This window comes from Coregonus clupeaformis, chromosome 3 (genome assembly GCF_020615455.1).
Source record: "Coregonus clupeaformis isolate EN_2021a chromosome 3, ASM2061545v1, whole genome shotgun sequence".
NCBI classification, from domain to species: domain Eukaryota; kingdom Metazoa; phylum Chordata; class Actinopteri; order Salmoniformes; family Salmonidae; genus Coregonus; species Coregonus clupeaformis.
This window is the reverse complement of record NC_059194.1, coordinates 28,542,620-28,557,465: the sequence shown is the minus strand read 5'-3', so window position 1 is coordinate 28,557,465 and position 14,846 is coordinate 28,542,620. Positions and strand designations below refer to the sequence as shown.

Sequence of the window (14,846 nt, the reverse complement as noted above, 5' to 3'; positions counted from 1 at the left end):
CAGAAAAACATATTAGCCTACATGTCATGACACACAAACACAAAATCTGAATGAAGACCATAATATCAGAGCACATGTAGGGCTATCTTCTTTTTAATATGAAAAGTTCTAAATGGAGTAATGGCAAAAGCCGCATCTACTACATTAGTTCAAACAACTGGCAAAAGCAGGCAGTGAAAGTCCGTGACACGTTTCAGCACCTTGGACAGAGCACGTATGTTTCTCTTGACAGCGAGCGAAAAGCAAGGAGTTATTACAACTTGTAAAGGCAGTAAGAGCTCTATTATTTATTTGAAGTAATTTCAATGAGAAAGCGAAACAAAAGACTACGTCATCCAAACACAATGAAAAGTACACCAAAGCAAATGTATATTTTTAGGATAGGAGAAAATCGGATTTCTGGTATGACTGAAAACGTAATTTCTTACCTTGTCTTTGTTGGGTAATGTTTGAGTCCGGTTAAAGGTGTCATTTCCATTAATACTGATCAGTTCTGCATCTGCAGGTGGATATGGCGCGGGAAAAACCACTACGTCACTCTTCAGTGTGTCTGAGCTGAAACACACGTCATACTGCTGAGTAGATTTAGAGTAAGACCAGCTCCCGTCAGGGTGTGTGGTGATCATTGGGGCGCTGTACCTGCTGAAACTGTCGTCTGTCCTGTGGCATTTCACAACTATTAAACTGATGAGGCTCAGTAAAAATATCACTGACACCGAGGCAATGGAGATCAGCAAATAGAGGTTTAAATCAGAGAAGCTCTCCTCCTTTCTCGGTACATTTCTGAATTGAGTCTGGATTTCACCTGTACTTTCAACCACCACTACGTCAATAGACACAGTCGCTGACAGTGAGGGTTCTCCGTTATCAGAAACTAACACGACCAATGGGTGAGTCTTCAGGTCATTGTCACTCATTCTCCTCTTAGTCCTTAGTTCCCCGGTGCTGGTTCCGATTCGGAAGAGGTTGGTTCCCTTCGGCTCAGAGACGTGATAAGAAAGCAGCGCATTGTAGCCAGAATCGGAGTCTACAGCCCTGATCTTGGCCACAAAGTAGCCCGCTTCAGCAGAATAGGGAATGTTCTCAGTGTTAACGGAGCCGTGCTCAGAATAGGGCGCGAGAATCCCAGGACTGTTGTCATTCTCATCCAGAATAAAAACGTTCACAGTCACGTTGCTGCTGAGAGGAGGAACACCACAGTCTGTGGCCTGAACTTTAAAATTGAACGTTTTTACCTCCTCATAGTTAAAAGACTGCAGGCTGACTATATCTCCAGTCACTGAATGTATATTGACCATTGTAGACAGCGGTAGTGAGTTGCTGTTACTCTCTAAGAATGAGTAGGTCACCTGACCATTTTCATTGACGTCAGCATCAAATGCCGACACTGTTTTGATTATCTCGCCTACCGGACTGTTCTCTTTCACATAAACATTCATCACGGGTTCTGAGAAGAGAGGAGCGTTGTCATTCACATCAGAAACGTCTACAGTAATAACGCTGGTGCTGGAGAGAGACGGGGTCCCATCATCCGTAGCTGTGATGGTGACATTATACTGAGACGCACTCTCTCTGTCAAGAGGCCCATCGACCACTAAAGAATAATAATTGTTATAGTTAGTCTCTAACTTAAAAGGGACCTTATTCTTCACCTTACAATGAACAACTCCGTTTTTTCCACCATCTTTATCGAGGACTGACACGAGAGCAATGACAGTGCCCTCCTTAGCGTCCTCCTTCACTGTGTTTAAGAGTGACGTCACAGTGATCTCAGGGGCATTGTCGTTGAGGTCCACCACTTCTACCAGCACTTTACAATGCGCTGCCATCGGGGGCTGGCCTCTATCACTCGCCTGCGCCCGTATCTCAAAGGCAGGGTGTTCCTCAAAATCAATTTTGCCTTGAACTGTTAATGTCCCTGTAGTTGGGTCAATGTAGAAAACATCTAATATGTGGTCCTGATCTTTTTTGCTCAGAGAATATATTATTTCACTGTTCGCTCCTTCATCTGCATCTGTTGCGTTAAGAGTTAATAATGTTGTCCCAGTCGGAACATTTTCTAAAACGCGAGTCTTATACAACGATTTTGTAAATACTGGAGTGTTGTCGTTATTATCCAAAACAATAACAGTAATTTCCGAGGTGCCTGACTTCGGAGGATTTCCTCCATCTACAGCGGTCAGTGTGAGCTGGATCACAGGCTGTTTCTCTCGGTCTAAAGCTTTCTGCAGCACTAAGTCAGCAGACACACTCCCTCCTCCTTTATGAACCGCTAAGGAAAAATGTTCATTAGAACTAAGCTTGTATGTATTGACACCATTCTTCCCCACATCAGCATCATATGCCGATAGTAGGGGGAATCTAACACCAGACAACGTGCTCTCTGCAATGTCTATACTTTGTGATTTAGCACTGAAAGACGGTGCATTATCATTTGCATCTAAAATATTAATTTCTAAACGGTAAAGCTTCAACGGATTGTTGATAACGGCCTCTACACCCACAATACATTTCGGAGCCTTCGCACAGAGCTCCTCTCTGTCTATTCTCTCATTCACATAGAGAACACCAGTCTTTAGATTTACATCAAAATACTTTCTCTTGGACCCGGTGACAATCTGAAACATACGGGACTCCAAATCCTGGATATTGAGGTTTAGATCCTTAGCGACATTTCCCACAGAAGTCCCCGGGTTTACCTCCTCTGAAACAGAGTAGGAGAGCTGCCCGGATACCGCTTCCCAGTAACACTCCAACAGCACAAGCACTACATACGTCACAATAGAGCTCCTTCTATTCGGTAAAGACATAATTCCATCGAACGTGAGCCAAGCATAGATCCAAAGAGATGAAATTATGTTTTAAAAATCAAGGTTTTGAATAAGGTGTTTGTCAAATCCGGATGCATCTGTAGACTGTATAAACGGACTGATCTATCCTCCGACTAGTCTCTCTCACGTCCTGCGTCTCTTTGTAACAAAGCCTCAAAATATCTCCTCACCCTCTGAAACCGGGAGGGACCTAGAAAGATCCGTGAACATTTCTCACACTAACGGTCAACAGTGACGACAAGTGGTGGAAAAGGTGACGTACAAGTGCCTGCAAAACCCAGCAGATAGGGTGTATGATTCAAGCTCTAGATAGCACGTATCCAATAATCAAATCTGAACAAATAACAACCATGAACGTGAATATCTGGAAGCGAAGTGTATTTTCCAGGCGAAATTGAATAGCTTACAGCACCATGGACAGCACCAGTAGCCTATACAGTTGCCATGGCGCCCTAGCGGCAGCTTAAGTGGAGCTCCTATAAATACATAAATACATAATGTACATATTATGTTATTTTGAAGTGTTTTTAATTGTTGTTTTGAAATCAGCTGTTTTCGTTTTTGATAACATTGAGTCTTTCTTATATATATATATATATATACACAGTTGAAGTCTGAAGTTTACATACACTACAAACCTGACTCAGTTACACCAGCTCTGTCAGGAGGAATGGGCCAAAATTCACCCAACTTATTGTGGGAAGCTTGTGGAAGGCTACCCGAAACGTTTGACCCAAGTTAAACAATTTAAAGGCAATGCTACCAAATACTAATTGAGTGTATGTAAACTTCTGACCCACTTGAAATGTGATGAAAGAAATAAAAGCTTAAAGAAATAATTCTCTCTACTATTATTCTGACATTTCACCTTGTTAAAATAAAGTGGTGATCCTAACTGACCTACATATATATATATAGGGGGCAGGTAGCTTAGTGGTTAAGAGCGTTGTGCCAGTAACCGAAAGGTTGCTGGTTCTAATCCCCGAGCCAACTAGGTGAAAAATCTGTCGATGTGCCCTTGAGCAAGGCACTTAACCCTAATTGCTCCTGTAAGTCGCTCTGGATAAGAGTGTCTGCTAAATGACTTACAATGTTAAATATATACAGTGTGGGAAAAAAGTATTTAGTCAGCCAACAATTGTGCAAGTTCTCCCACTTAAAAAGATGAGAGAGGCCTGTAATTTTCATCATAGGTACACGTCAACTATGACAGACAAAATGAGATTTTTTTTCTCCAGAAAATCACATTGTAGGATTTTTTATGAATTTATTTGCAAATTATGGTGGAAAATAAGTATTTGGTCAATAACAAAAGTTGACACAGGTCAAACGTTTTCACACACTGTTGCTGGTATTTTGGCCCATTCCTCCATGCAGATCTCCTCTAGAGCAGTGATGTTTTGGGGCTGTCGCTGGGCAACACAGACTTTCAACTCCCTCCAAAGATTTTCTATGGGGTTGAGATCTGGAGACTGGCTAGGCCACTCCAGGACCTTGAAATGCTTCTTACGAAGCCACTCCTTCGTTGCCCGGGCGGTGTGTTTGGGATCATTGTCATGCTGAAAGACCCAGCCACGTTTCATCTTCAATGCCCTTGCTGATGGAAGGAGGTTTTCACTCAAAATCTCACGATACATGGCCCCATTCATTCTTTCCTTTACACGGATCAGTCGTCCTGGTCCCTTTGCAGAAAAACAGCCCCAAAGCATGATGTTTCCACCCCCATGCTTCACAGTAGGTATGGTGTTCTTTGGATGCAACTCAGCATTCTTTGTCCTCCAAACACGACGAGTTGAGTTTTTACCAAAAAGTTCTATTTTGGTTTCATCTGACCATATGACATTCTCCCAATCCTCTTCTGGATCATCCAAATGCACTATAGCAAATGTCAGATGGGCCTGGACATGTACTGGCTTAAGCAGGAGGACACGTCTTGCACTGCAGGATTTGAGTCCCTGGCGGCATAGTGTGTTACTGATGGTAAGCTTTGTTACTTTGGTCCCAGCTCTCTGCAGGTCATTCACTAGGTCCCCCCGTGTGGTTCTGGGATTTTTGCTCACCAGATCGAGGGAGATTATCAGTGGTCTTGTATGTCTTCCATTTCCTAATAATTGCTCCCACAGTTGATTTCTTCAAACCAAGCTGCTTACCTATTGCAGATTCAGTCTTCCCAGCCTGGTGCAGGTCTACAATTTTGTTTCTGGTGTCCTTTGACAGCTCTTTGGTCTTGGCCATAGTGGAGTTTGGAGTGTGACTGTTTGAGGTTGTGGACAGGTGTCTTTTATACTGATAACGAGTTCAAACAGGTGCCATTAATACAGGTAACGAGTGGAGGACAGAGGAGCCTCTTAAAGAAGAAGTTACAGGTCTGTGAGAGCCAGAAATCTTGCTTGTTTGTAGGTGACCAAATACTTATTTTCCACCATCATTTGCAAATAAATTCATTAGAAATCCTACAATGTGATTTTCTGGAATTCTTTTCTCAATTTGTCTGTCATAGTTGACGTGTACCTATGATGAAAATTACAGGCCCTCTCATCTTTTTTAAGTGGGAGAACTTGCACAATTGGTGGCTGACTAAATACTTTTTTCCCCCACTGTATATATATATATATATATATATATATATATATATATATATATATATATATATATATATATATATTCACCCACAGATTGATTGGCAGGTCAACTCTTTTTGGCTTGGCTAGCTTAGCTGCAGCTAATGTTTTGGTTTGAATGATGCATCTGGACATATTTTGGTTCACCTGGCTGCTGCTTCCTGATCTTTTGAGAACATTATTTGAGGAGTCGCTTGGCTTGAGAGGAATGGGAGAAGCAGTAGAGGAATGCATTGCTGAGGCAGAGGGCTCGTAGTGAGGAGGACTGGCTACTACTCTGAAATATGTGTGGTGAGCTTTCTGGCGCCCAGAGCTGCTGGGGCATCACCCAAGTGGGTGCCATACATTGTGAAGGAGAAGTCCAGTGGCTCCACTACTCAGGCTGGTTCCCACAGTAGCCCTCTACAAGATTGTCACCAGACTCCATCTCCATCAACCATATCCCTTGCATGCACTCAAAGACTTGGCCTCTATTTGTTGACCTAGCTAGCTTTTGCTAGGCTACTCATGATGATGTATTTATTGTTATTTTTTAATAACTTCTGAAGTGCTTTGAGAACTTTTTCTATTATGAAAAGTGCTATAGAAGTTTAATCAATAATAATAATAATAACAATGATAATAATAATAATAATAATAATAATTAAAAACTCAGCCAAGCTGCATGGAAAAACAAAAGTCATGATGTGTGTGTGTGTGTGTATGTGTGTGTGTGTGTGTGTATGACATTTTATTATTTTTTCCGAAAAAAGTAACAGCATTCTCTACGCACTGTAATTTACAACTTGATAAGAGCTAGGTAAATGAGTAATCCGTTCGGATAAGGGAATTGAAAAAATAAATGATACTTGTTTTACTCTAAAATGTCTTAATTATAGGATAACCCGACTTTCTCTGTTTCCTATTTCTATCATGTTAAACATTAGCCACTATCAGTATCGACCATCAGTAGGCCTAATAACAACACATATTAAACTGCCAATTTACTGTTAGTTCCCTTCAGTTGATATAGCCTACATTACCATTAAATTTAATTACATTATTTAGTTTATCTTCATTTGCTTCCTCTATACGCCGTCACGGTCATGTGGTTGTTGCTGAGGTTCATTAGTAACAGTTGATAATATAAAAAAAACACAGGCTAATGAAATGACTATGGAGAGGAGCGCAGACTAAGCCCTTACAGTTTGAACCATACGCATGGCGCAATACTTGGCTGTGTCATCACACAGTTCTATGGTTAGTGCAGGCAATAGATGAGGGTATAGCCTACTATTGTACACTGTTCTCCCTATTATAATGATATGTACACTAATCTTCCAACATTACCATTGGTTAAACCACTGTTTTCTTTCTTTAGTGCGTAAAGGCTCTCCAGACCTGTTTTTTATGATTCATAAATACTTTCCTAACACTAAATAATCAACAAGATCAGAGTATTTTGAAATCTACCAATTGGTGCTGAAAGGGAGAAGAATATGCATATATTTAGATGGCTTTCTTTCATTGATTCCTAATATTCTGAACCTGTTCTCTCGATATATTCTAGTGAGCCTGTCGACAAAATTCTAACTAAAAGGTACAGCGTATTTAAAGGGATAACTAAGATAAATGTACTGAAACCCCTATTGAATGAAAACTCCACGAGAAAATCTGTTGGCCAGCAAGTGGGAGGATTTTCAGCGTTTGAATTAGACTTATTCAGCGCGCACAAGGGAACCACACCTGCAAAGCCTGTTACGCACCCTCAGAAGGTACATCTGAATACCAACTACTGAAAAGTACGTGGGAAGTCAGTATCGGGCCCTAACTGAACCAATGAACTACTTACACTCAGCTGAACTACACTCTCTAACAACTGAAATTCAAAGCAGAAGAGCTGCTTTTATATCCATGCTTTCAGATGCACAGAGGGACAATCAATAGTTAGTCCAAAAAAATAATAATGAGTACTTTGTAGAAGCTCACCAGAGAAAAGGGATTTCATACAGATGTAGGATCTTACTGTGATCCCCATGTTGCAGGAGAACTTTCCTGCAATGCAGGACATTTTAAATTTGTAGTGTATTCGACATTTAAAAAGGCTTCTGCTTGAATTTCCCTTAAGAAAAATGGATCAACCCCTACAAATATTTCCATTCATTATAATCCACATAATAATTCAAATTTCCTGCTGCTGCAGGATTAACTTCCTGCTGTAGCAAATTGGCTCAAATTAAGATCTTACATCTGTATTCAAATCTATGCAGTGCTTAGTGATCTATCAACATTAAAGCCCTGTCTTGTGGTTTTTATGCAAACAGAAATAGGATAAATGAATGGAAATAATATATCATTGCTTTTCAGGAACTCACTAGTAACTAATAATGTTTCGATCCACCCACTACTGTAAACTAAATGCTAGCTGACCCATATCCGGCCACTGATAGATGGCATTGGAGGCTTATATCCATCTCTGCCATTGGCCAATCCTGAGTGGAGTGTAGCATCAGGCCTTAAACAGAGCATGCTCAGTAGGGTTGTGCCGTGTGAGATTGATTATTCCTCTGAGGAATGAAATATGCTGATGTCACAGACCAACCACATCACTTCCTCTACCACTGCTGGCTACTGCTGGGCTGGGCCGGTAGAGGATCCGCAGAGGGGTCAATGAAACAATTAGCATTAGAGACACAGATGCACACACACACACACACACACACACTCTGATGGGCATAAGTGGGCCACAAAGGGGGCCTGCCTGCGTTGTGTTACTCTGTTCATTGATGCAGGGCCGGCTGTGCTCTGCACTCCCACAGATTTCTGGGTATTTTGGTTTAATTTTTTTGGTGTTACCCTGCATCTCCATGGAGACAGCGGTTATGAGCTTATGGACGTTGGGCTGTTTGTAATCCCAGGATTAGGCCCTGTGTGCAGGGGCTCCTGTCCCATTTCCATTCAGTGGGAAACATATGATTTGAAATATTAATAATCATCAGATTCTGAGTCATAATCGTCTTCCCCCTATGCCCAATAACAATAATAGCATGCAGGTCTCTGATCAGAGGATTTCTAGGTCACAATAGGGAGTGACGAGAGCAAAAACATAATCATTCTTGCACACACCTACGCACTCTCTCTTACACAAACACACAAACACACACACTACCTGCTCTCCTAGACAGCGCAAAATCCACAGATTTGGGAATTACGTTATGGGTCAAAGTCTACTGACCATCCTGTTGAACCCTAACCCACTCTGGCTGAGCTAAAGACAAAAATCACTACACTATCTAACAAACACACAGCTAAAACCAAAGTGAACAGCTTACACACAGCTGAACTACACTCTCTAACAAATGAAAGTCAAAGCAGAAGAGCTGCTTTCATATCCCACTTTCAGATGCTCAGAGGGACAAAAGCAATAGTATGTCCTGAAAGCCAATAATGAGTGCTTATTGTGAAGTTGTAGCAGTTTACCAGGGGAAAGGGGTTTCATATTTCTCTCTACACAGCACTTAGAGATCTATCAACATTAAAGCCCTGTCTCGTAGTTTAAACAATATGCTAGCTAAAGGATGTTAAATGGCAAGCTGCACATACTACCATTGCTCTTCAAGAAGTGTAAAATGTAACTAATGATGTTTCAATTGACCCACTACAGTACATGAAATGCTAGCTGACACATATCCGGTCATATCCACTGATAGATGGCATTGGAGGCCCGTATCCATCTCTGCCATTGACCCACCCTGAGTGCAGTGTTAAACAGAGCATGCTCAGTAAGGTTGTGCCATGTGAGATTGATAATTCCTCTGAGGTGTGAAATATGCTGATGTCACAGACCAGCCACATCACTTCCTCTCCCACTGCTGGCTACTGCTGGGCTGGGCCGGTAGAGGATCCGCAGAGGGGTCAATGAAAGCAATTAGCATTAGAGACACACACACACTCAAACTGAGGCGTGCACACAAGTAAAAATACGAACACCCTTACAGTAATACCACAGAGTTTCTAATCCCAGAGACACAAGATCGCGAGACTTCCGGGAATGGTTGTGAAACAGACCAAACAGACCAGGCCGGAGTTTTGGTTTAGAGAAGTTAATGAGAGAAGTGAAAAATTATTCCTTAGTGGTTAATTTTCTCTAAATCTAAAGGCACAACCTAGATTCGAGACAATGTCTTAAGTAGTTGAACATGTTATAACTCCAACCTCGTGAAAGTGACAACCTGACACGTTTTCATTTTAGTCAAAAACAACCTTATATCGAAGGAGAGCCTTTGATTTGACGTCCTGCACATACGCAGTTCGGCGCTAGACAACAGTTAGACCCGATTATGTGTTTCTAAGCACGAGCTTAGCTAGCCAACGTCGCCATGACATCACCTACAAGTGTGATCATGGATTTCTATTGGAGAAGCAGTTTTAGCCTATTTTCATACTTTACTGTATAAGAAATCAATGACACTGAAACTCTGCTTCATGGAATCACCCAAACTATTAATCACATTTCATTCCCAATTCCTCATTACATTTCCTTTGATGAGATTTCACATTTCCGGAGGGTATGATAATTGAATGCTCTACTACATTATTAATAACTAGTAAACAGTTGGTAAATAAAGACACATAATGTTTGCTTCCTGAATATAGACAAGTGGTGCATGTTGAATCTAGTGGTTAACTCTGCCTCTGTCTGTCTCTCTGTCTTAATAACCAGGAGGGGGCAGAGAGAGATAGAGCTAGAGGTTTGGTAGGGGGGAGTTAATGTGTGTGTGCCTGTGCATCTTGGAATTGGGGTGTGTCTGGGAGGAGAAGGGGGGTGACTAGCCTATTTATGTAGATTGTTTTGTGAACAAAAATCCTTTGTTTCATGGGTGTATGGGTGTGCACTTCTCTTCCTTTGCATATGTATGTTTGTGCTTGAGTGTGTGTGTTAGTGTGTGCATTTGTGTGTGAGAGTGTGCCTGTGTAAGCACATGAAGGTGGGATGGGGGAGGGGTGTAAGCAGAACACACTCACAGGCAAGTCCCCCTCCCCCCTCTCTTCCTCTCTCCTTCTGCACAGCTCTCTGGTCACCATGGCAACCACATCTCACCATGAGGGAGCACACACATTCACAGACACACACACTGACACACACACACACACACAGACAACGCAACATATACACGGCTGGTGGCTTATTTTTCAAAGGCAGCGGAAAGAATGAATGATAACACAATTCCTTCTGGATCCCCTCCTCGCTTCTACACAGCTCTCCTATTCAGAGTGCGATTTCTATCTGCTTCTGTTCACATTCACACTGCCCTGTCATCTCTGAGCACAAAGCATACTCGCCACGACGTGACACTCGAACTAACACAATCACACACAACAACGATACCGTATACAAAGTACTGCATACACACACACACACACACACACACACACACACACACACACACACACACACACACACACACACACACACACACACAATGTGCTGCAGTGGGCCTTCTCATGCATAGGTAATGTAGCTCCACAGCAGCATATTCAGCAGCAGCAGAAGCTAGCAGCTCCCTTCTCCACCCCCACACCCCGTCAGAGAGGCTGACCTTCTCACTCTGACTGCCCAGCCTCCTGTACCCTCACTGGGCCAAGGCTCCAGAGACCCCCCTCCTATCTGTGGTAACACAGACCATACAGTAACCATATCCCTTTATGAGGACAGATACTGATACAGACACACACCACTTTGTCTGTGTATTGCTCTCCAGGTTATCACAGTATGTAGGAGCAGCAGCTATATCATATACACATACAGTCAGGTCTAAAATTATTGGCACCCTTAATTAAGATGAGTAAAAAATGATTGCATTAAATAAATGATACAAATACTGAGCTATATTGTACGCTCAAACAAATAGAATATTATATTATTTTATACTGATCCAATTGATCTGAGAAATATTGTGTGGATACTGTCACTGTAAAACGTTTTACAGTGGGGAAAAAAAAGTATTTAGTCAGCCACCAATTGTGCAAGTTCTCCCACTTAAAAAGATGAGAGAGGCCTGTAATTTTCATCATAGGTACACGTCAACTATGACAGACAAATTGAAAAAAAAAAATCCAGAAAATCACATTGTAGGATTTTTTATGATTTTATTTGCAAATTATGGTGGAAAATAAGTATTTGGTCAATAACAAAAGTTTCTCAATACTTTGTTGTATACCCTTTGTTGGCAATGGCACAGGTCAAACGTTTTCTGTAAGTCTTCACAAGGTTTTCACACACTGTTGCTGGTATTTTGGCCCATTCCTCCATGCAGATATCCTCTAGAGCAGTGATGTTTTGGGGCTGTCGCTGGGCAACACGGACTTTCAACTCCCTCCAAAGATTTTCTATGGGGTTGAGATCTGGAGACTGGCTAGGCCACTCCAGGACCTTGAAATGCTTCTTACGAAGCCACTCCTTCGTTGCCCGGGGGGTGTGTTTTGGATCATTGTCATGCTGAAAGACCCAGCCATGTTTAATCTTCAATGCCCTTGCTGATGGAAGGAGGTTTTCACTCAAAATCTCACGATACATGGCCCCATTCATTCTTTCCTTTACACGGATCAGTCGTCCTGGTCCCTTTGCAGAAAAACAGCCCCAAAGCATGATGTTTCCACCCCCATGCGTCACAGTAGGTATGGTGTTCTTTGGATGCAACTCAGCATTCTTTGTCCTCCAAACACGACGAGTTGAGTTTTTACCAAAAAGTTATATTTTGGTTTCATCTGACCATATGACATACTCCCAATCCTCTTCTGGATCATCCAAATGCACTCTAGCAAACTTCAGACGGGCCTGGACATGTACTGGCTTAAGCAGGGGGGACACGTCTTGCACTGCAGGATTTGAGTCCCTGGTGGCGTAGTGTGTTACTGATGGTAGGCTTTGTTACTTTGGTCCCAGCTCTCTGCAGGTCATTCACTAGGTCCCCCGTGTGGTTCTGGGATTTTTGCTCACCGTTCTTGTGATCATTTTGACCCCACGGGGTGAGATCTTGCGTGGAGCCCCAGATCGAGGGAGATTATCAGTGGTCTTGTATGTCTTCCATTTCCTAATAATTGCTCCCACAGTTGATTTCTTCAAACCAAGCTATTGCAGATTCAGTCTTCCCAGCCTGGTGCAGGTCTACAATTTTGTTTCTGGTGTCCTTTGACAGCTCTTTGGTCTTGGCCATAGTGGAGTTTGGAGTGTGACTGTTTGAGGTTGTGGACAGGTGTCTTTTATACTGATAACAAGTTCAAACAGGTGCCGTTAATACAGGTAACGAGTGGAGGACAGAGGAGCCTCTTAAAGAAGAAGTTACAGGTCTGTGAGAGCCAGAAATCTTGCTTGTTTGTAGGTGACCAAATACTTATTTTCCACCATAATTTGTAAATAAATTCATTAAAAATCCTACAATGTGATTTTCTGGAGAAATAAAATCTCAATTTGTCTGTCATAGTTGACGTGTACCTATGATGAAAATTACAGGCCTCTCTCATCTTTTTAAGTGGGAGAACTTACACAATTGGTGGCTGACTAAATACTTTTTTTCCCCACTGTATGAGATTGGAGAACACATTCATCGATACAGAATCTTTCCAGATCATTGATATATTTCGTCTGCACTTATGGACTGCCCTCTTCAATTCAAACTACAGGTTTTCAATATTGATTTTGTAGTCAATTAACAATTTATTTGTGCATTTTGATGTGTGCTTGCTTGGGGTTATTGTCTTGCTGGAAAATCAACTTGCAGCCAAGTGTCAGCCTCCTGGCAGAGGCAACCAGGTTTTTGGCTAAAATGTCCTGGTACTGGGCACAGTTCATGATGCCATTGACCTTAACAAGGGCCCCGGGACCAGTGGAAGCAAAATAGCCCCATAACATCAAAGATCCACCACCATATTTTAAAGTAGGTATGGGAGCTCTATTTTTCTGTCATCCAACAACTCAAGAGCTTGGGACTAGAAGATTCTATCTGCAACAAGATGATTTTGAGATAATTGGCTTTAAAGTTCTGAACCCTCATTGGTTTGAATGGTGCCAGCATGAACAACATGAATTGGGGTATGTAGAGTACTATATAGGTAGAAAACAATTAACAGAACAAGGTTATGTCAATAACTCAAGTTTGCCAAAAATGCAGATAGAACCTTATAGTCCCAAGCTTTCAAAAAATGTCAACACCTGGAGTTTGCTAAACCGCATTGGCACTTGGATTGGAACTAGTTCTATGGTCAGATGACATGAAAATAGAGCTCTTTGGTCAAGCACACCAGTGGTAGGTTTGGCTTTGAAAAAGGAAGCATGTGCAGAAAAGAACCCCATACCTACTGTAAAATATGGTGGTGGTTCTTTGATGTTATGGGGCTGTTTTGTTTCCACTGTAGGGCTGGGAATTGTGAATTTGTTTTGATCAGTCATGGAAATAAAAGTGCTGAAAACATGTTGGCTCACTATTTAAAAAGAAGATGGAGATATACAAAAAAAAATACTGGAGTTTTCGTGCAGGTACAGCGGACTAGCACTGGCTAACGCTACCTAGCAAAATAAAAACATTGTTTTTTATTTATTTTTGTATAAATCGATACTTGGAGTCAAAGTATCGATATAATATTCTCCAAAATAATATTGCGATATGTAACTGTATCAATTTTTCCCCCATCACTATTCCACTGGTCCTGGGGTCCTTGCTAAGGTCACAGTACCAGAACATTTAAGTCCAAAACCTGGTTGCCTCTGCCAGGAGGCTGAAACTTGGCCACAAGTGGATCTTCCACCAAGAAAATAACCCCAAGCACACATCAAAATCCACAAAGAAATTTGTTAATTTACCACAAAATCTACATTTTGCAATGGCCATCTCAGTCTCCGGACTTGAACCCCATTGAAAACCTGCCAGTTGAATTGAAGAGGTCAGTCCATTGGTGCAGATTAAGGATATCAAGGATCTGGAAAGATTCTGTATGGAGGAATGATCTAAGATCCCTCCCAATGTGTTCTCCAACTCATAAAACATTTTAGAAAAAGTCTCAGTGCTGTTATCCTTGCAAGATGAGGTATTGAAAGGTATTGAAAACATGGGTACCAATATTTTTTACACGTATCTTTTGAAAGAAAAAAGGATTACTTGTTAATCAAAATATTTTTATCTGAGCAATTGTATTAGTACAAAATAATATTTTCCAGTTTTTTGGAGCATAAATATAGCTCAGTATTTGTATTATTGATTTTATACAGTATTATTTTCCTCATCTTTATCAAATGTGCCAAAAATGTTGGACCTGACTGTATATGCTACCTTTCTCTCTTTAGTACCACGCCTCGCTTATGGACAAGACCAACAGAAGAAATACCCTTTCGGTAGCACATAGTGATCCATCTTCCGCA

The 14,846-nt window shown here is 41.5% G+C and overlaps 1 protein-coding gene across 16 annotated transcripts in view; it reads right to left on the bottom strand.

Annotated features, from left to right (window-relative positions):
- LOC121543687 (protocadherin alpha-C2) overlaps positions 1 to 14,846 on the bottom strand; it is a 180,698-nt gene that overhangs the window by 87,419 nt on the left and 78,433 nt on the right. The window contains exon 1 of one of the 16 annotated variants that reach the window (XM_041853889.2): positions 429 to 2,953. The exons of the other annotated variants lie outside the window; for them this stretch is intronic. Coding sequence (XP_041709823.2) covers positions 429 to 2,810 — 2,382 coding nt within the window. The 5' untranslated portion in view covers positions 2,811 to 2,953. Of the gene's footprint in view, positions 1 to 428; positions 2,954 to 14,846 lie in introns of those variants that run through there. 16 annotated transcript variants of the gene reach the window in all.